Source organism: Zeus faber (genome assembly GCF_960531495.2).
Source record: "Zeus faber genome assembly, chromosome: 4".
In the NCBI taxonomy this organism is placed as follows: domain Eukaryota; kingdom Metazoa; phylum Chordata; class Actinopteri; order Zeiformes; family Zeidae; genus Zeus; species Zeus faber.
Genome location: NC_137191.1, coordinates 19,242,736 through 19,264,430, shown reverse-complemented (window position 1 = coordinate 19,264,430; position 21,695 = coordinate 19,242,736). Strand labels below are relative to the sequence as shown.

The 21,695-nt window shown below is 42.6% G+C and overlaps 1 protein-coding gene across 1 annotated transcript; it reads right to left on the bottom strand.

Moving 5' to 3' along the window:
- Nucleotides 1-795: 795 nt before the first annotated feature.
- Nucleotides 796-21,214, bottom strand: papss1 (3'-phosphoadenosine 5'-phosphosulfate synthase 1). Its single transcript, XM_079999799.1, has 12 exons — nt 21,104-21,214; nt 20,209-20,323; nt 19,832-20,067; nt 18,628-18,766; nt 16,683-16,801; nt 15,806-15,919; nt 15,400-15,511; nt 12,506-12,711; nt 9,366-9,501; nt 8,534-8,802; nt 6,613-6,842; nt 796-2,090 (listed from the first exon to the last, which is right to left on the bottom strand). Exons 1-12 carry the CDS (start codon nt 21,161-21,163, stop codon nt 1,952-1,954), a joined length of 1,875 nt encoding a protein of 624 aa, XP_079855925.1. The 5' UTR covers nt 21,164-21,214; the 3' UTR covers nt 796-1,951.
- Between the last annotated feature and the right edge of the window lie 481 nt (nt 21,215-21,695).

Sequence of the window (21,695 nt, the reverse complement as noted above, 5' to 3'; positions counted from 1 at the left end):
ACTGGAGTGATACACTGAAGGCTCTGTGGGATCCACTCAAGTGCAAAAAACCTAATCACGGAGGAAGGCAGCCGAAAATGGACTGGATGGAGAAAGGTCAGGAACAGAAAAAAAGAAAAAACAAAAAAAAAGGGGGCACGTGAAAAGGACGACAACCCGGAGACGTTCCAGCGCTTTCGCAGAACGGCGGCCCTTTCGTTTGAAGTCGCGTTGAGATCGTACCTTGATTGGCGCCGGAGACAGAGCGCACGGCGTGGTGAAAGGCAGAGCGGCCGGCGCTGGCAGGTCTATTCGTCACATCCCGGGAGTTGAATTAGGCCAAGTGTACGGGGGCATTTCGAGAGCGTCCCTCGCTCTCGGGGGCTCTGGGATTTTAACCCCGCGCTTGGCTTCCCCCCCCCCCCCGTGCCACTGCATCTGGGAGCCAGCTGCCGCTCAACGCGCGTCTGATTGGGGTCAGTCGAGGGTCCGTCTCATCCAATATACAAGCTTACAAGCGGCAGAGCGACGAGGAGGGAGGCGGCCATCGCTCCAGTGGACAGGACCCGAGCTGCTAAAGTAAATAAGATCAAAAGTATTTATTTGCCGTGCATACAATCCAGCGGCTATTTAATGTTCAGTGTCTTTGTCGGGAGCCCGGCTGGACGTTCCATTAAGTGTACCGGGGTCGGCGTCCATTTTTTGAGGAACTGAGGAATTGAATACTTTTCACGATGCTGCAAAGGCCCGACACGTTCGAGAAACACAGAGAACAAAATGTTTGTTAAAAATGATTTATTGGACAAGGGATGATTATGTACAAATCAGCTCCTTTGCTGGTAACCGTCAAACTGATTCCACAGACCCATCAGAACGAAATGGAATAATCAAATGGAAAAATATAAGAAACTGAATATAAAGTGTATGTAACGGCCAAATTTTTAGTCTATTTAAACTAATGACACCAACATACAGGAGGAAGAAGAAGAAGAAGAAGAAGAAAAAAAAAGATCAAAGCTACATGGAGGTTTAGGACAGGATAAAAAGATCTAGTGAGTGTCATTAAGGATTGCATATCCTCATAAAAACACACCCTTCGGCTCATTTTCAGAACCCATCTGTTTTGCAGATCTTTTTTGGATTGCTGGACCACTTCAGCGTAACAAAATGACAAGTGGAACAAGAAGCAGGGGTGCGAGGCATGTGAATAAACCGTCTGACAACCATCATTTACCAAACACAAGGCACTCAAGTTTTTTTTTTTTTTTAATCTAGCCGTCGGTGCAAAAGCAGCTCGTTTTTTTCCGGGCGAACTGCTGCTGCCACCTAAGAACACACACACACACACACACACACACACACACACACACACACACACACACACACACACACACACACACACACACACACACACACACACACACACACACACACACACACACACACACACACACACACACACACACAGGCCGCTTAGGATTGTAGTAGTACAGTATGTTGCTCGGACATTTTTGTGGAAGAATACAAAACTCTAATTTCCTACCAGGTACCGGTCAACAGTACATAAAGTTCATTAACAAGATGCTAAGCAAGTATTACATATTCATGTGGTCCAACTGTTACTGTCGTACCATCCTAAAACAAAACCACTGCCCTGGTTAGAAGGAAAATCTGTGTTCTCTTCTTCACTGGTGTATTGACATTCCTGGATACTTAAAAAAAAATTAAAAATAAAAATCTAAAACAGCTAAAATAACGTTAAAATAATAGAATAAAATGTGGTTAAAAAAAACAGGAGTAAAGGTGGTAAGACAGTATGACACGATGGCTGAGAGGTGAGCGTGCAGTTAAAAATGACAGCGGGACCCTCCAGAAGAGCGGAGCTGTTTTTCACAGCCGTCACGTGGTCCCCACATTGAAATGGATCGAACCGTTTGAAGAAACCACTGTGTTCTTGTTTTCCCCCGCACACTTAGGCCTTCTCCAGCGACTTGTAGTATTCTTTCAGGACATTCCAGGCCTTGGGCGCCATGAAGCCCTGGGGAGGGTTCTGTCCCTCGCGAGCCATCTTACGCATGCGCGTTCCCGAGATGAAGTCATAGTCCTGATGCCTGGGGGACAAAGAGGGAGACGGCTTTAGTGACTAAGTACTTCGGCAAAATCAATCACAAGCGGCTTGTTTGCGGCCGAGCCGAGGACATTCGTTGGAGAATCTGATTTGTACTTAATGGTGAACCTGCCTACCAACAGCGTGCAGAAACCCTGTCACACGTCAGTGGCTAGAATCTGTCTCATCATTTCTTGGTCGCCACCTTTTTTAAGATATTTAAAGTGTAAATCCATCAGATCTTCTGTGTTGTGCGGATCGCGCCGAGACTCCCAGAATCCCATTCAAAACCACAACATTTGTTCCTAACATCCAGGTTTGTCCTCATTTTGAGGTGGTGGCGATATTATTTCACCCACAGCTGCTGCTGTTTTTTTTTTTTTTTTGTGAATCTTCACTTTTATAGGGTTAGGTTTACGGGTTTTTAGAGGTGAGCTGCTTTTCATCTATTTATTTATTTTTAAGGTAAGTTTGCCGTCTGGTAATTTTCCATTGTGTTTGTATTTTCAAACTCAATTATATGTCCATTTTGTTCAAATATTTGTTTGTTTTACTTATCTCACATTGTGTTTATATTTTCTGCCACTTTGAACTTAGTCATATAGAAACAAAGCTTCACTTAAAAGAATCAACTTTGAAAGTAGATCAGATTATACGTTCCATTAGCCTTGAACTTACTTTCTGATTAATCTGCATCATCGTTTCAGGTCTTTCAATTTTTTTTTTCCTCCGCTGAGAAACCTGTAGCGTAACAGGCCCGCTTCCCTTTCAAGACAAGTGCGGAGCAGAACACTGGCACCCGATCAGAACATTTTCACCAACCCGCTCCAATAAACGGCTGCCAAGCTTTCTGGACAACCACCACCGCGCAAGATGTCTCTATTTCAGACATCTTATTTGTTCAGATTTACACCTCGTGGCACTTTGGCTCCGCAAGATACCGCCGAGCCATCACCAAACATTAAGCTCATGCTTTTTTTTGCTTTCTTTCGTTGTTGTTAAAATTTTGGAAAGTTTGGGGAAACCTTTGCGAAAAGTGCGAGAGAGGTCATGGAAGTGTAAGAGTGCAATTTCCCCATGGGGATTAATAAAAGAGCAATTTGATTTAAGTGAGAGCAGTGCAAGCTACAGAGAACATTCTATGCACTGTCAAATGTGAAACAGCTTGCTGTGATTTCAGCCAATCCCCTTGAGAGGAAGACTTTCGGGCTATTGCGGGTAATTACGCTGAGGATCCATATATCTCCACAAATTTGGCAAAGTCCTCTCAATGTGCACATGTTGAAATTGCACTTCTACTTACCATATGCCGTCCCCTAACCCGGTGTTTTCAAGAGAAGAACCACAATGCATTTTTGCTTTGAGATTTTTCCTTTTTCCCCCCCCTCCATATAAGGTTATATAAGTGAATTTTCACAGCGTCTCCCAAAATCTGTCAATTCGTTCGATACAACGCTCCATTTTAAGAACCTGCTTCGTACACTTGAAACCTGGAGGCTCATATGGAATATTTAGAAAAATACAACAAAGGCGATTTTAGATTAATGACAGGCTGTTTTGTTTCATTGCTGTTTTTCTTTGATGGGGAGACCCTGTCAAGCCCCGCTCCCATTTCTTCTTTACATTGACAGTAAACACAACAGTCATGCAGTCATTGATGGACTCCCTAAATCGCTTCCTCTTGATGATTAAAATGAATAAATAAATAAATGGATAAAACATCCCCGCTCTAATGCATAAGAAATATAAACAGTCTGGTAAGACCCAATAGAACCTTTAACCTATTAATTCTTGGGTTGGTTTTTAATCTGAGATCCAACATACTGTAACACAAAAGCCTTTCCTGTGTAACGGTTTAATTTTTTCCAAAAAGGAAAAGAATTTCAACAATTTGTATCTGACTCCATATCAAAACATGGACCATGGAAAACAAAGAAAACCTTTTGATTAGCCCAGCCACAATTAGTCACAACACAAAGCCAAAAAACGTCTCAGTTGCATAATCCGACGGTAGAATCAGCATGAGATCCAGAGGGGGAGGAGGGGCGGAGGACTGCAAGGTTTTCTGAGTCTTCATGTTCAGGATCTGTACATAAACTCTAATCAATCTCAGTTCTTTGTAATGTTTGAGAAACATCAAAGCCTACTTCAAGCTACAGTATTTTGTGAGGGCATAAGAAAGCAAAATTGTTCTTGTTATTGTTGCCATTTATATATATATATATATATATATATATATATATATATATATATATATATATATATATATATATATATATATATATATATATATATATATATATATATATTAGCTCTCTGTCCAAAAATGTTGAAGAAAGAAAAATCTGTTAGAAACCATAATTCAGTAAGCAACCGTGGAATGCATTTGTGAGGATTGAATCCATAAATAATTTATTTTTATATTCCAAGCCGTCTCTAAAATATAAATAAATAAAATATAAATCTTATAAAAAATAAAACTGACCCTACAAGGTGAGAACCCTAAAATAACATATTATAGGGTTCATTCTGGCATTACAAAATGAAATTCAAGGACTTTCAAGTACTTTTTCTAAGCATTATTTTATTCATTTTCAAGGACTTTACACAAAACAAATAACACATTTTCAATGTGGTCTTCATTTATTAAAAAGTTTAAACTTTTATAGTCTCATTGTCTATTATATATACATCGGTCAGCCACAACATTAAAACCATTGACATAACATTGATCACCTCTTTCCAATGGAACCTGTCAAGGTGTGGGATATATTAGGCAGCAAGTGAACAGTCAGTTGTTGAAGTTGATGTGTTAGAAGCAGGAAAAATGGGCAAGCGTAAGGATCTGAGCGACTTTGACAAGGACCAAATTAGGATGACTAGACGACTGGGTCAGAGTATCTCCAATGTATGCAGTGGTTAGTACCGACCAAAAGTGGTCCAAGGAAGGACAACCGGTGAACCAGCGACAGGGTCATGGGCGCCCAAGGGTCATTGTTGTGCGTGCGGAGTGAAGTCTAGCCTGTCTGGTCTGATCCCGCAGAAGAGCTTCTGTAGCACAAATTGTTGAAATGCTGCTCTGATAGAAAGGTGTCAGAACACACAGCGCACCACAGCTTGCTGTGTATGGGGCTGCGTTGCCACATGGTCAGAGTGTCCACGCTCACCCCCGACCACCACCGAAAGCACCTACAATGGACACTTGAACGTCAGAACTGGACCATGGAGCAATGGATGACGATGGCCTGGTCTGATGAATCACGTTTCTTCTACATCATGTGGATGGTCGGGTATGTGTGTGCGTGTGTGTGTGTGTGTGTGTGGTTCACCCGAGGAAGAGATGGCACCAGGATGCACTACGGGAAGAAGGAAAGCCTGCAGAGGCAGTGTGATGCTCTGGGGAATGTTCTGCTGGGAAACCTTGGATTCTGGCATTCATGTGGATGTTACTTTGACAGGTACCACCTTCCTGAACATTATTGCAGACCAAGTACACCCATAGCATGGTTCATGGAAACGGTATTCCCTGATGGCAGGGGCCTCTTTCAACAGGTTAATGCACCCTGCCACACTGCAAAAATTATTCAGGAATGGTTTGAGGAACATGACAAAGAGTTCAAGGTGTTGACTTGGCCTCCAAATTCCCCAGATCTCAGATCCGATGGAGCATCTGTGGGATGTGCTGGAACAATAAGCCTGATCCATGGGGGCCCCACCTCACAACTTCCAGGACTTAAAGGATCTGCTGCTCACGTCTTGTGCCAGATACCACAGGACACCTTCAGAGGTCACAGGTCACTTGAGTCCATGCATCCACGGGTCAGAGCTGTTTTGGTTGTAGGGGGGGGGCTAGACGATATTAGTGGTTATTAGTGGAGGTTTTAATGTTGTGGCTGATCGGTGCATATTATTAATATCATTGTCATCTGTTATTAGAATCTACCTCCAACCACGCCTGATTAAATCTAGATTTCCCTGGCATAATCTAGGTCGTAAAAGCAAACGTGGCAAATCTTTTTTATTATGTCACAAGTTGAATAACTAGTGTATGCCGTTCAAATGCAAGACTTTCAAAGACATTTTAATGGCGGTTTACCAAAATGTCAATGATTCAGTCCTGTGTTCCACAATGGAAGATAAAACTGCCGTTTAAAGTCATACAACGGGGAAAGACAGAGGCCTGAAGCACCGTCCCCCTGCTGTTTGCGGTTTATTGAAAGATTATTAATATTACGTGTCGCGTGAAGTAGATCAGATGAAAGGTTGGCGAGATAATGGAAGGACCTGCAGACAGAGATTCCTTCCTTTATAGTTAGATAAGAAGATAAAACCAGGGGGAATGGCACAGGTTTTCAATTATCTTTTCCTTTTTTTCCCTTTCAATTATTTTTCCAAGCACTTCAGCACAAAAGGGGCTATTTTCAAGGCATTTTCCGTACTTACGTTTATAACGATAAAATTCAAGGACCTCAAGGACCCGATAAGAAGGCCTGATATCAAATGTAATGATTGCAAAAATAACCTACTTTGTGGGGTCGTAGAAGTCCATCGCCCGCTTGACCTTGTTGTAGGCAGCGACCTTGAAGGGCACGATCTCCAGGGTGATGAGTCCCGGGGCCATGGTGAGAACCTTGGCCCCGTGACTGGGCTCGTACAGGTCCTTGCCGGTGTCGGGGTGAGGCATCCCCGCTGGATCTCGGCCCACGATGTAGAAGTTGGCACCAGCCACCATCCGGGCTCTGCAGTGCCACTGGACCTGTGGACGACACGTCGCTCAAAATAAACAAATCTTTGGAAAACATAAAGAGAACTAGGCTAAAAAAATAAGATGTAAAGGGGGCTATTTTATTTTTACTGGAGCTGGGAATTGATATTGAATCCATATGCTTATTACATTTTTGTATGCTCAACCAAGAGTGTTTTGCATACAAAACTTAAATACACACATGACTCCTTTAAAAATAATAGAACTTGTTAATTTGAAAAAAAAAAATGTTTTATTGAGGTTCAAAAATGTCACTGCAACAACAATCCAGATGAAAACAATTTAATTTAGAACTATATTAAGTGGAAACCTTTTCATTTAGAAAGTTGGGGCCACGGAGTCCTGAAGGCAAAGGATTCTTGCATTTTAGTTTCATAACTTATATTCATATGAGCCCAGGAGCAGCCAACCTCCAACAGCGGCTGCCCCCGGGAATTAACGCTCACCACCAGAATTCAGCCCTTTTCTGTTTCTTATTATTGATAATAGCCAACACTCAACATTACTCTCTCAAAAACACATACTTCTGCTGCTATTAGAATAAAGGCTGTAATGACATTATAGCTGCAGCACATTTCAGGACTGCGTTTGCACAATAGCCGTTAGACCGGTGGACCTGCAGCTGTTCTAAGTGGAATGGTTGTTTTTACAATGCTGTTGCCATGTTAGATTGGAATCGTTTTCCAAATCCCCCCCGGTTGGTTTTTATGTTCTCGTCATAGCAAGAAAAACACTGTGAAGATGAAATGGAATACCAACAGTCATAAAGAGTTTTCAAAGGGATCACTACGTTGGATTTTATGAAGTGTAACATAATGTGAAAACATTAACAAAAAACAAAGGAAAAAGAAATCACATAAAAAAAAAAATAATAATAAAAATAAAACACAGGTATCTGAGACTTAAATATCGTTTTTGGGACCTTTCCAATACAAATGTGCATCAAGTGCAGAGGGTGGTCTGAAGGCAAGTACTCATCTGAGGGTTTTAGAACATCAGAAACATTGAGTCCGATGCCGAAAACCTTTACTAATTTGGACAAAATTGGACTAATTTGTTCGACTTTTAGGGTCCTAATATTTGTGAGACTGAACTTAAGACATTTTAAGACTCAGGACTTGAAGGACACCCTAGCAGCTGGTTGGACTTCACTACAGCTATGGAACATGGAGAGCAGTAAAATATAATTAAAACAGACAAACTTTGACTCCAGGGCGCCTGTGTTTAAAACAGATATTGGGATTCTGTGTCTCGGGGCTTCCTCTCGATGGCGGCGTCTCTGCCTAACGGCTCGTAATATTCTTTCAATACTTCTCTCCATTACCTTTGATCACAAGTTAACGACTGAAAGACGGAACGACGATCCGTCAGAAACGGGGCGAAAACCATTACGCAGGGCGGGAAATCCTCCTTCTCGTCATATGTCATTTTAATCCACAGGGAATTCTGCCGTGTCATCATCTCTTCCACGGCAAGACACACAGCCCTTTAAATGAGACGCATGATGTGTTATGGGTGTGCCTCCCAGAAAAACCCCCTTTGAACGCCTCTCGCTCTGGTGGTTTCGGATTGTTGCGAGTGACGTTCCGTTTGTCCCTCTTTTCGGTTTGCGCTAAAGCATGTTTGTTTGATTTTTCAAGCGCTGTAGCAGACCTCATATTAATACATGGCTCAATGGTTACCTCGGTGGGCCCGGCGTACATCATGGGCGAGGGGAAGATGGCCACCACGGTGGAGTCGGGGTTGAGCACGCCCTCGTCCAGCACGGCGGCGTGCTGCCTCATGCGCCAGGCCAGGGGCACGTCGTCGTCCTTGGTCCAGCCCCCCAGCGGGTGCAGCAGCAGCATGGGCCGCCGGTAGCCGCGCTCGATCAGACGCTTGTGGGTGTCCTGCATCAGGAGGGCGTGGCCGTTGTGGACGGGGTTACGCAGCTGGAAGGCGAAGACGGCGTCTGCGCGGAGGCAAGACGGGGAGGGGAAAAATGAAGTGAGCTGCGTCCACACCAGAGTTTGAACCATGACTTTTTCAATTACTGGCCAATGTGTCCGGCAAGATTACAGGATCGAATTATACAACACCGGCCATATTTACTTGATGTGCTTGTGCATTAAATGATAGATAAAACATGTAAGTGCATAATATTATAAAAAGTTATGTTTACAACTGAAAACGAAAATATATATAGATAAATATAAATATATCCTAAAGCTACACAAAAAGATAAAGTTTAAAAAAAGTTAAAAAAAATAAAACGTTTCCCAGCAGGGTCGCCAACTTGATCTGACCAATTTCCCTATATATGATATAACGACAATGAACAGAAAAACAAGTAAAATTGTGCCATTTCTATTGTAACACTCTCTCTCTATTAATATTTGAACATTTTCAGTTCTACTCTTCATAATCACTGAGGCTTTATATTTGCCAGATTTGATTCCAGCTGGTAATTCCTGGCTCAGAGACGTCAGCGTCAGCCAGTTTTAGCGTGAGACCAGAGTGAAAGCGTTCCCGCACCTGCGTTCATTTCCTTGAACTTGTGCTTGAGCTCGCTGGGGGTGAGGCGGTACTGGTCCAGGCCGTCATTCCAGGAGATCTTGTCCAGAACCTGCAGGTCTCCACCGACCAGCCAATCCCCGCTCTCCATCACCATCTGCAGGAGGAGTCACGAGAAGAAAAACGAAAAAGGAGGTGCAATGAGCACGGACTCAACGAATTCCCCGCTGAAGAGACGTTATGGCCCAATTTAGGTTACGTGTGACTATGCACGGGTTCTGTGACTCAAATGTTTTTAAAACCATAAACATCAGAAAGTTAAAGCAAAGAAATCCTTATTTTGCCTGTGAGCACATCTAGTCTGTTTCCTTCAACGGCACAGCACCGCACAAAATATAATTGTATTCAACAAACAAAAAAAAAAAGACATAACAAAAAAGAAAACAAAAAAACACGAAGCCAAGCGCATGACCACAGTGGAGAGAATTCTCCCCCCCTCTACAAGATTATTCGAATGTTCCTTTAAGTGTTCTGGATTTTCGCAACGGCTGATATTGTTTCAGGCAAGAAATCTGCCACTTGTGGTATTTATGAGGCCCCAGCGCGGAATTACCGAAACACGGGCCTGCTCAATGTTAACGTCACACAAAAGGACAATTATCTGCCGGTTAGGCACTGAGCGACGTGCGGCCCAGGCACCGAGGTGGGATGAATCCAACCGGGGCCACAAATGACGCTTTGAAATGTGTGCAGGCTTTGAGAGAAGTCAAACCCAATTTCAGAGGAGAATTACATCCGTCAATATTTACTTTCTCCTCCTCAGAATGACACTTAGGAAAAATGGCCGCCCTGCAGAAAAGGAGCTCGCGGTGGAGGTACGGTTTCAGGTTCTGTCTCGTTGATGTAATCAATTCCACTACTTCCGTACATGGTAGGAGGATTATTTTTTTTTTTTGGGTATCACGGCGTGAATCCTTTCCATGCTCTGTCTAATCCAACCTGTCGCCCGCTGGCTCGAGTTCAGTCGGACCTCGGAGACATCAACACTGCAGACAAGACAGGGTTTATTTTCCCTTGCCTAAGTGAATGGAAACCGAAGGAGCCGTATAGATATACAGAACACTGTGTTTAAAAAGAAAGAATACAACAGCGCCTACACATGTGCCTCTCTTTTAACCATTACATGTGGGGGGTGCACGCACACACGCGCGCGCGCGCACACACACACACACACACACACACACACACACACACACACACACACACACACACACACACACACACACACACACACACACACACACACACACACACACACACACACACACACACACACACACCTAAATAAACACTCACTACACCGTAGTTTCCGATTGGGGCACAGGGCTGCTGTCCAAGTGATGGACTGGTAAACAGGAAAGAGTGGATTAGCTAAGTGTAATATGGAGCATGTCGACGTTGGCTGTAAGAGATGGGACAAGACGCTGGAGAGTTTGTTGACAGATTGACTCGAGCAGACGGGAGTAAAAATACACTAAACACGGACACACTCTTTAATGAGTGACACCTTAATCGCAGCAAGCTGTGCACACACACACACACACACACACACACACGCAGTGTTGACAGAAAGGAGTAGAGAGAGTTGAGGGTGACCGTTTGGCCACACAGCCACTTAAGAGTGTCAGGTGCAGTGAAACCGCTGAGATGACAGATAGGGGTTACGGCATCCCATCCCGAAACGTCTTGAAATCTCTGAGCCAGCACGGATTTCATGAAACTGACGAGAAACTCATTTTAAAAAAGCTGAATACCAATTGCTGTAAAACATTGAGACAACTGGCACATACCTCCTGCTCACATTCATTTCTCATCTCGTATATATTTCTTAAGGCAGCGGAGGGGCTTTAAAATGAGTTGTGGGGGGGTTAGAGTGTGAGTGGTAAATAACAAAACAAGAAAGAGGTTACCATCGTGTTCCACTTGCAGCCCGGCCAAGATATGAATGTGATCGGCCAACTGCGGTTAATGCGTCAGAACAATGAGATTTTAAACTCGCCAGGGATATCTTGCCAGATATTGAAATGTGATATCATAATGTAATACGCCCAATGGCACTGAAACTATTGGGAATAAAAAAACTCCTGTGGCGTTCAACGCCAAATTTCGTTGAGGGTCAGCGAGCCAAAAATAAAACTAGAAAGGTGCGTCCGTCATGAAATGTTCTTTTTTTTCAAAGTTTGTTAAAGAGAAGTTTTTATTTTAAAAAGGAATATATAACTAAAGCCAGCGCTCGCATTGATCAGTTAAATAAGACTTAATAATAGTAACAACAATAATAATTTAATAATAATTAAATAGTTCCCTGCCCTTGTTGCCTCTACAACCTCCATCCTGCTGCTGTGTCTAAAGTGACTGGGCTTTTCCAGGTGCGGGCGCTGGCAGCGTTTCAGCAGCGTTTCAGCAGCATGTGTGGGATCAATTCGGGACGCTACCTCGCCATCCAGTCTACCTGCGCCCCACAGCAGTCTATATGAGGCAGATGGAAACAATTCTGGGTATTTACCCAGGGTATATTTGTAGATTTGTTGGAAGCTGGCAAAAACCCTCGGCAGCCTGTGGAGCTTTGCCGTGCGGCCCCCGCTCCAATCTCAAAATGCGTTTTGTGGAGGTCTGGTGGGAGCCCGAGCATCCAAATAAAACACATGTGCAAAAACGGGGGTGGACCAAAAAAGATCAAGTGATCACACGGGGCCCTCTGACAGACGGAGGGAACGGCTCCACCTATTCATTTTTTCCGTAAGCGCTCGGAAAGACATCTAGGATCTGCCTTGCGTCAGCGCACAAACCGGAGAGGGCTCCAGGAAGGTTGGCTTTGATATGGTGGGGATCCATCAAAGAGCACATTAGGACAGACCCTTCAAGAGGGGTTAGGATGTGCTGTTTGAGATTATCACCCCGACAGAGTTTGGTTTTAAAAAAAAAAAAAAAAAAAAAAAAAGCACAACTTTCAAGAAGGTATGCGCACGGAGAAACACATCACTGGTGCTGATAGTGATCGATTGGAAGATTCGGTACGAGTGCGTGTTTCAGAGAGCAGCCAGCTCGCTCTAAAAATAAAAGTCTCTGTGAAACGAGGCAGAGTGAAGAGCGTCGGTGACCTTGATGTAAGGGTGGTCCTTGCACGTGGTGCCCCACTGGCGTGCGCAGCGCTCCTCTTTCCGGTGCTCGTAGAACTCGGGGTTACGGAGGATGGCGACGCGCCGGCCCTCGTAGACCAAGGCTATGGCCGTCACGCCGTCCAGACGGTCTTTGTCGGCGCTGGATAAGGGCAGCACCACGGGAACCGACAGGTTGATGACGCCGCCTGGGGTGAGAGTCGGAAAGGCCTCAAGTTTGGTACAAATCACCAACATTTTTAGGCAAGGAAAGTGTATTTGTAGAGCAAATTTCACAGACAAGGGCAACTGAAAATGCTTTGCATACAGGCATTATAAAACCATTATGTAAAAGTAAGGAACAGATTTAACAGATATGAATGTGTTTCAGATTCAAGTGCAATTTCAAAAAGGCCCACACACCCACTCTGGCTGGTCAAAAACCCAAATAGACTCTCAGTTAGGACTGCTAGTTCAACAAAAATCTAAAAACGGACAAAAATATATATAGAAATAGGTTTATGTGCAATTTAAAATAGGCGGATTATTCGCTGAAAAGCAGTTGCAAATATAAAAGTGTTTTGCCTGGATTCAAAAGTACTAAGCGTTGAAAACCCAGCAGCAGACTGCTGTATCACACAGTGTAATAAACCAACCAGTTCATAGCCTGACTCAGTGAGAGACCGCAGCTCTACTGCCTTCTGATCGGAAGGATAAGAGAAACTTAATCCATTATTTTAATCAAGGCTTTAAATGTGAAATACGGATCTAAGGCAGGTCGTTTGTTGGAAAGGTGCGGGTCAGTTTTCCAGTGGACCACAGGCGTATACGTCCACTTTGTCAAAGCCTAGTGATTCAGTTGTTTACTTGTTATTTTGCTCATGTAATCATCAGGCCTGTTTGCATTTTATTACTATTTTGATTAAACTATGTTGGAAGCTCAGGAAGCTAGCTGTCATGACTTTTAATAGATTTGAATAAAATTGGATTTTTAGCCCTTTACTGATAAGAGGTTTTGTTTTTCGTGATTTTAACGGTGTGCGAAGGCATTGTGGATTTACTGCAGTGTTCCCTTTGAGTATAAATGAGAACAGTTCAAATCCCAAACACTGCTGGAATTCTAAATGACTTAAGGACAAACCAGGATCCTGAGGCCAGACCAGCGTACTACAACAGAGGAGGCTAATACTTCTGAGATTAAATATACGACACAATGCCAATTTGGCCGATGATATAGACACCTAAGCTCAAGGCCTTGACCGTCTCCAATGCAGTTCAACCTTTCACGATCGGCGCACTTTACGGGGGATCGAACATCGGACCGGCTGATGCCGCCCCCCCCCCACACTGCAGTCCTCTGTGTGACCGAAATGAAACACACAGCTGGTCCCAATCTCACACACACACACACACACACACACACACACACACACACACACACACACACACACACACACACACACACACACACACACACACACACACACACACACACACACACACACACACACACACCCACCCTAATGTCAACACAGCAAAGGAGAGACAGCATGCCTGTTCAGACTTTTTCTTTTTCTTGGCCCACTTTATAAGTACATGCCCTTTTTTTCTGCTGTTCATTCACAATTTATAGTAATTTACTGTAATGGAGGAGATAATCAATCCTCGCTCGCGATGGTTTTCTTCCCAATGTGACATCCTAAGGAGGAAGTCAGCACGGACATATTATGGTTTGTGATGTCAATCAATACTGAGGCTTCTTCCTTTTCCTCTGTTCAGATTTCCGCCCTCGAGGACAAACAGAGGAAACCGGAGTTATTAACACCAACAGATTGGTGCTTCTGTCCAGTCAAGAGCGTGTCGATCTTAGTGGAGCGGAATTAAAAATGCGGGTTTGGCTCCGGGATTCTCTGGGTCAAAGGCTTCCACTTTAGTAAGGAGAGACCGCGGGAAAACTGTTGAATATTTACCAGTAGAATTAGATTGTTGAAATAAACACTGCGTCAAATAAAAACAAAAACAATGTCACTCCCATTACAGGCATTTATGTGGGGGAAAAAAAACAAAAACGCTTGACAGTGGAACACAAAGTGGAGAGCTCAGTGGTCACATGGGCAGTAAAAGTAAATTGACTCTTGGAATTTCAAACAATATATGGGAAATTGCCGTAATTACACAGTTCCACTCATCCCAGTTTTGGATTATGACAAAGGCTCCCTCCTACACCCAATTCAGTTTTAATGTAGCGCATAAAATGCAAAATAGCTCAGGTAATCCTCGGGCTAGAATGAAAATAGTCTCCATTATTTCAGCATTACAAAGGCAAGATTTTCAATAGAGAATCTGTACAAAAAAATGTTCTGTACTTTGAGGTATGATAACTATGCTCATCACATGGGTCATGCCCTTGTACTCAATTTTTCCATCTTTTCCACCGGACAAAGAAAGACAGCACTTATTGATATGTTTAAATTCATGCACATTTGTAAAACTAATTGTGTGCACTCTTTTAGGTTGATTGGGAAATAGAGGGGGAAAAAGGTTCATTCGACTGACGCCGTGACAAATTCTAAAAAACGAGCGACAGCGTTCCCTTGACGTCCCTTTTGGGATTCATCTAAAATTGTGGTCAGAGCTTATGCTACTTCCACTATATGGATTTATTTGTAGCGAGCTAGGAGGTAAAGTGAAAAACCATACTTAACCACCGTAAACTTGTGAACTCTCCTGATAGGAGTTGTACGGCACCGGATGATGAATATTTCTAACGTTTGGATCGGGGGACTGGTGTGAATATTGATACTTTTTCTACGTTTAACCCCTTAGAGGTTAATAAAGACAATTCACAAGGGGTTCTGTGACGTGGATTATTAGGGTAAGCGATAATAGCAACTTACCGTCCAGTAAACAGTCGAAATGAAGACATTGCAAATATTCTCTCTCCCTCATGAAACCGTTCAGTGGCGTGGCCCATCCTTCCGCTAGAACCTGCACCCACTGCATGTCCACCTGTTAACAAACACAAGGGAGAGGCCGGTCAAGAGGTTGAGCTTGAAAAATGGGGCAACACTAAAGCACAACTTTAGATGACTATCCCAAAAAAATTAAAAGGTATGGCCCATTAATTATTGGATGACAGTGCACCCCTATCAAATACATCAATATATAGCGATAAGCTCAATAATTAGCAGGCAAAAAAAAAAACAACACATTGATGGTGCCAGAATATCTTAGTACGTTCACGCATAGCACAGCAACCCTACAGGAAATAACACTGATGAAAAATGAAACGAGCGGAGGTACCTTCCCAATCTGCAAAGCAGGGAGAGTCTCTGCATCAGCCTTGGCCAGGTCCACCTTGTTTTCTGAGACGTACAGTTCTTTGATTTCATTTGATGCATCCACAGGAACGATATCCTGACGAGAAAATAGAAAAAGATAAGCTCACACTTTATTGATCTCCCGGGAGAAATGCAGGTGTTAGAGCAGCTGTGTTCAGGCGTTGACAGAAGGAAAAAAAAAAAAAAAAAAAAAGACAAAAAAAGGACAAATCGAAATGAAATAAAATATATACACATATAAAACGAGGTTAGTACTTGTACAGTTGACATTATTAACTTGTCTGCCCAATATGGGCAGGTGGCAGTAAGCTAAAGTAGACTACAAGTAAATAGTATATAGGGCATAGGAAAAGGGAAGCACAAAGCGCAAGATTTTGGTCAAATTGAATAGGCTTTTCACTAACTCCTGCTCCGTACGTGCATCGATTTGGACAAAACTTTACCCACGACATGCCTGCGATATACCAGTTCTAGCGACACCATAATCGTGTCTGTACCTTTAGCGTTCATCCTGTTCCGGAGAACTTTGGCGTAAAAATTCCGAGAATAATAAAAATCGGAACAATAACAATAGGGAACCATCCCTACAGGAGGAACCTCTAATAATGTATAAAGTGTATGTATAATGTATAACATAAAATAACATTATAAGCAATGATGATGACTAATTTAGGGAAGCTTGAAAAGAAAGCGACAGAGCCAAATAAATGTGAGACTGCTGCCATCTGGTGGTGAATTGAAAAATAACAGCACAATTGTATGCAACATTAACACGTATTGCGTTACACGAACTCATTAAAAAGTGCAGAACGCCATCAGGGAATGCCACGTCTTCTCACCCTTTCTTGAAGCAAGTCAATAAGCTGCTGTATGCACTCGTTCACGTTGCAGGAATCCGTCTTCAGGACCAGCTCCGGGGCCTCTGGCTTCTCATACTCTGCGTCAATTCCAGTAAAACCTTAAGCAAATAAGCGTTGAAGCATGTATTAGAAATATTGATAACACAAATGCAGAAACTGTCTTTTCTCCAGAAAATAAATATCCAGAACATGCTTTAAATGGAAAGTTTTAAAGGTATTAATGGTATGCTCAGAGGACACAGCAGAGTTTTAATATCTGATACATGGCGCCTGACAGACAAGCTCACACACGGCTTTGCATGGATTACACAATCCTCAGGAAGTTCCTGTTATAAGAGGGCGTTCAATTCTGAGCTCACAAAACAAAAGAATAGCTAAGAACCAATTCTCTTAACACAAACAGGTGCATATGGCATTATTTGGCATTGCGCTCAGAACAGAGTTTCCGTTATCCGGTATTTGGCTGTTTTTGACCGGGAAAATCTATTGAAGTCCGAGATATTTAAATCTCTCCGGTCATAATGCCCGGTGAAAATAATGCCGGGTTGATCATTTTGGTAAAAAAAAAGTTTGCAGATCTGTCCATTTCCGTGCTCTGCAAGTTGCAACCGGAAGCCAATCAGTTTGGACAATCTAAAGCTGATCTGCGAGCCTCACCTCTGACCAATCACGTTTGTCGATATAGAACTAAGCCCCGCCCCCTCACAGCCAGGTTGTGTTTGTATACAGTAAACACACACACACACACACGGAGCAGAGACAGAACGACAGCTTCTAGAGCTCTGAGGAGAAGCAGAAAGATGATGTGTAGTTGGGACACATACATCCATAGTGTGGCGTTTTTTGTTTTTTTTATATTTAAGTTCTGACCCAAAGCAGACGGTGAATATTCACTGGGGTCATATATGTCGACGGGACGTCCCGACAAAGAGGGACAACGCCACAAACTTTATTTATTTATTTAGACCTACTTGCCATATTTATTTTGTTTTTGATTTGATCAAAATTTTATTTTAGTGAAATGTTCATTAAAGCGACTGCACTTGTTACTTATTGCTCATGAATAGAAATTATTTGATTTCAAGTAGTAATATTCGTAATATATATATAATTTTTATTTATTTATTTTTTTTAAATGGCGTTAACTGACGGGACTTATTTTAGTTTTAATATTAAATAAAAAATATTATACATCTACATGCCTTGATGATGCCATTCTCTATAAAGCCTGTCTATCAATTGTTTTTAAGCTCAATAAACACATATAATATTTGACCGGAATGTCTCCCATTTGTCCGGGACATTGAAATCTTCCAAGACACGTTGACCGGCACCAATTCTTTCTAACGGGAAACTCCGGCTTAGAAGTGTACTGTAAGCTAGAAGGTAGAATTGTGGATTCTACAAGCTAAACTCAAGATTTGCAAACTTATAAAATCATAGATTACTTCACAATAAGTGCTCGCTAGTACCACACCAACTCTTTTGGCTTAAATTGGATGTGTTGAATAAAAACAAAACAAGGATTTACATGTTTAAGAAATCCTCGTCCAGGTCTAAGGAAGAAATTATAGTATAAAATGAAGGGCTGCACAATATGATAAGTGACGACAATTTTAACTGTGGCGATTACATATTTTGAATACAGTATATAATAACATATTGAGTGTAAACCTCTGGATGCTTAATCAAAGTTTGATGTGGAACAGTCATTCTGTTTGTTTTTTTGGTTTGCTCTTGCGTCAAATGTTCAAAAAGTCCCATGTGAGTCCCATGCATCATTCAGTTTGCAGGCTGAAGGAACAGCCAGTGGCAGTCCTTTGCCACATGTATAATATATAAAATGAACTACGGAAACTCTGCTGTGTAGCTCTTATATAATATTAACTAATGATATAAAGTAAATAAATAAAAATAACAATACCTCTTATTTCCCCAGCTCGGGCTCTTTTGTACAATCCTTTCACGTCTCTCTGCTCACACACATCCAGCGGGGCGTCTACAAAGACCTCAAAGAAAGGCAGACCTGCTGCCTCATGGATCTTCCTGCCGTTGACACGATCCTGAGACGGCAACATTTTAATTGACATTGAGTTTATTGGATTGTCAACATATCCTCTTCCATGAACACAGTTCAAGAACAGTCCCTCCGCTCTAAATACCGCCTGGAGAACAGAGATTAGGTATCTCTTTTCTCACATTGAAGCAAGCAAAACGGTACTTAACAAGTCAGACCTAATTGTTTCAACTGGTCTCTTATTGTTAGCTCTAATCTCTAAGTGCAACAGTATGCAGGTTTATGTTGTAAAGGAAAGCATGGTAGATAGTTTGGTTATCTTTACCAATCCAATGTTTCCCATTGTTTCGGTTCTCACAGTACGTTATCGCCGTTTTCCAACTACCAAATTTCCCCCCCCCAATATCAAGCTCAAAGAACTGTGCACATTGCTAAAATAGGGGGCCTGTTCTATAGTGTAAGCATTTAACTTATCTTGCTGTGCCTTACTTGTTTTGTTTTATAATACCATACAAACAAAAATGCTCTCGGAACAACGAAGGAAAAAAAATGATTACCATTGTTAAAAACTTTAGTGGTGGCACAATGTTGTCGGTAACAACACAGTCAAATTTTTGTATTTTTCTGGTGGGACAAATTTGGCTCCCTAATCTATATCCAGAACGTGACTTTTTGAATAGGAATCGATTGAGGGGCCACACGCTCACTGTTATACAGCACTCTGGTTCTTGCAGTTCAACAACAGCGAATCTCAATGAGATTATGATAAATGAGAATACAAACAAATGAGAATAATTCTCATTGTTACCATTAACAGCATTTATTTTTTTTATTTTATAAAAACAAACAACTGGATTTTTTTCTTGCGTATTAAGTACTAGCCTATGGAAATATTTTCCTTATTTTGTTTTCTCATTCCTATACTTAATTATCAAACTAACTGATCAATGCAAAACTATCCCAAAATGCAAGAAGTCAACAATCAATCAACACACACATAGCCAAAACATAAGATAACATTCCACAGGACTACTACCACAGCCACAAACAAATCTATCTCTATCTCGTTCCCTCAAGTTTAAGTCGGTGGTGTTCTCTCCGAGCCACTCACCCTATTGTAGGGGGAGATGAAGCTGGCGATGCAGACCAGACCTGCATCAGCAAAAAGCCGGGCCACCTCAGCAATGCGCCTGATGTTCTCTTCCCGGTCCTCTGGGCTGAAGCTGAGGTTCTTGTTCAGCCCCTGGCGGATGTTGTCCCCATCCAGGGTGTAGCACGGGATGCCATGACACACCAGGTACTCCTCCAGGGCCATGCTCACCGTGGTCTTTCCTGCACCAGACAATCCTAGGAGAGGAAGAGCGGAAAACAACAACCGCACAAAATAAGTGTAACGCAGGAGTGTGTGACATGTGTCAGCATGTGTGTGTCACACAGTGTGACACATGATATTTCTCTAAATCTGACATTGCATTGTACAAGATTTACCAGTGAGCCAAACAGTGCAGCCCCTGAACCCTCCTCTTGTGCCCACAATTTGCCCACGCTTGTTGCGGCTCACATGGTGCGCTTGGTAGGTCACGTTCGTCGCTCTCTGCATTCCCTGAAATGAGATGATCATTTCAAGAATAACATTTAAAATCTTATCTCATCTTAATCTTATCTTTGAATATTTGTCTTTCATCTCTGTTGGCACCTGCGAGGGCAATTCCTTATGCACAATGCCCTCGGTGATTAAACATTCAGAGTCTGAAAAGCAGGTTACAAAATTGTGCCGTATAACATCGACTTTAGTCGTCCGCATTTCTATCCACCAAGACAAAAGTTTAATTGGCGTCAGGATCTATCTTGCAAAAGGGAAAACAGTTCATATACAGTACATAGATGCACGCACACTCAAAGTGCAATTAGACAGAATCAAAGAAATCCAAAACGTGACAGTGTCAAATCAGAGTTGAAAAATCTGTTCGTAAAGCAGGTCTCACACCTACAGCGAGTTTAATAAAATAACAAATTCACAAGCACTAAATAAATAAATAAACAGATGTTTTACGCATATAACATTATTTGGGGTTGCCAGTTATGTGTCCCTATAGGGAGATGTATACAAGTATAACAGTATTTGGGGTTGCCAGTTATGTGCCCCTAAAGGCTATACTGCTACCACAGGGTTAGTGATTCTCTAGCTGCAAAAGTAAAGCTCGGCGCCTCATATGAACGAACCATACAAGCAAGTTGTAAGGAAGCCTGGGCCAAGAAGCTCCAGGAGCCTTGACTTCGCGGCTCCGCGAAAGGCATCAGTGTAGGGGCGTTAGCTCGCAGGCTAGCCGTCCGTTAGCACCTAGCAGCTGGGATCACAGGGGTGGACGTGGCAGAAGCTCACCCAGTTCTCGGGCGCGTTGCTCAGCTTCGGCTTCTTGTGTAAATTGCCAGAAGTCTCCATGGCCGACGGCTGCAATTGCTTCGTTCACCTGTCGTGAGAGCTCCAACCGCGGGGAGATTGCGCCGGTCGCAGCGATTATTTGCGGAGAATGGAGGAGTCTGGTGCGAAGACCGGGCAGAGCCGTGGAGCGTCTCCGGGCGAAAACGTCATCAGCGCCGGAATTGACGTCGCGTCCTCCCATTGGCTGCGCCACGCACTTCGTCCGGTCGGCGACCGGCTCCGAGGGCTGTGCGTGCTGACGTTACGCTTTATTAGAAATAAATGTGTTTTGCTTTATGTCATATCGGATTTTGTAGTTGTGAAATGGATCAAATATATCAAGAAAAAAATGCTTTTTTTACTAAAATAATATCCCCGTGAATGTGGCGTGGATATTGAAAAAAAAATATATATTTTCATAACAAAAAAATACAACAAAATGTTTAAACAAACATTTTGCAACCCATTCAACTGATCTCATGGTCATAAATAAATAAAGACACCGGAGGAAAAAAAAAAAAAAATCCAAGATCCATAGATCTATACAAAATGT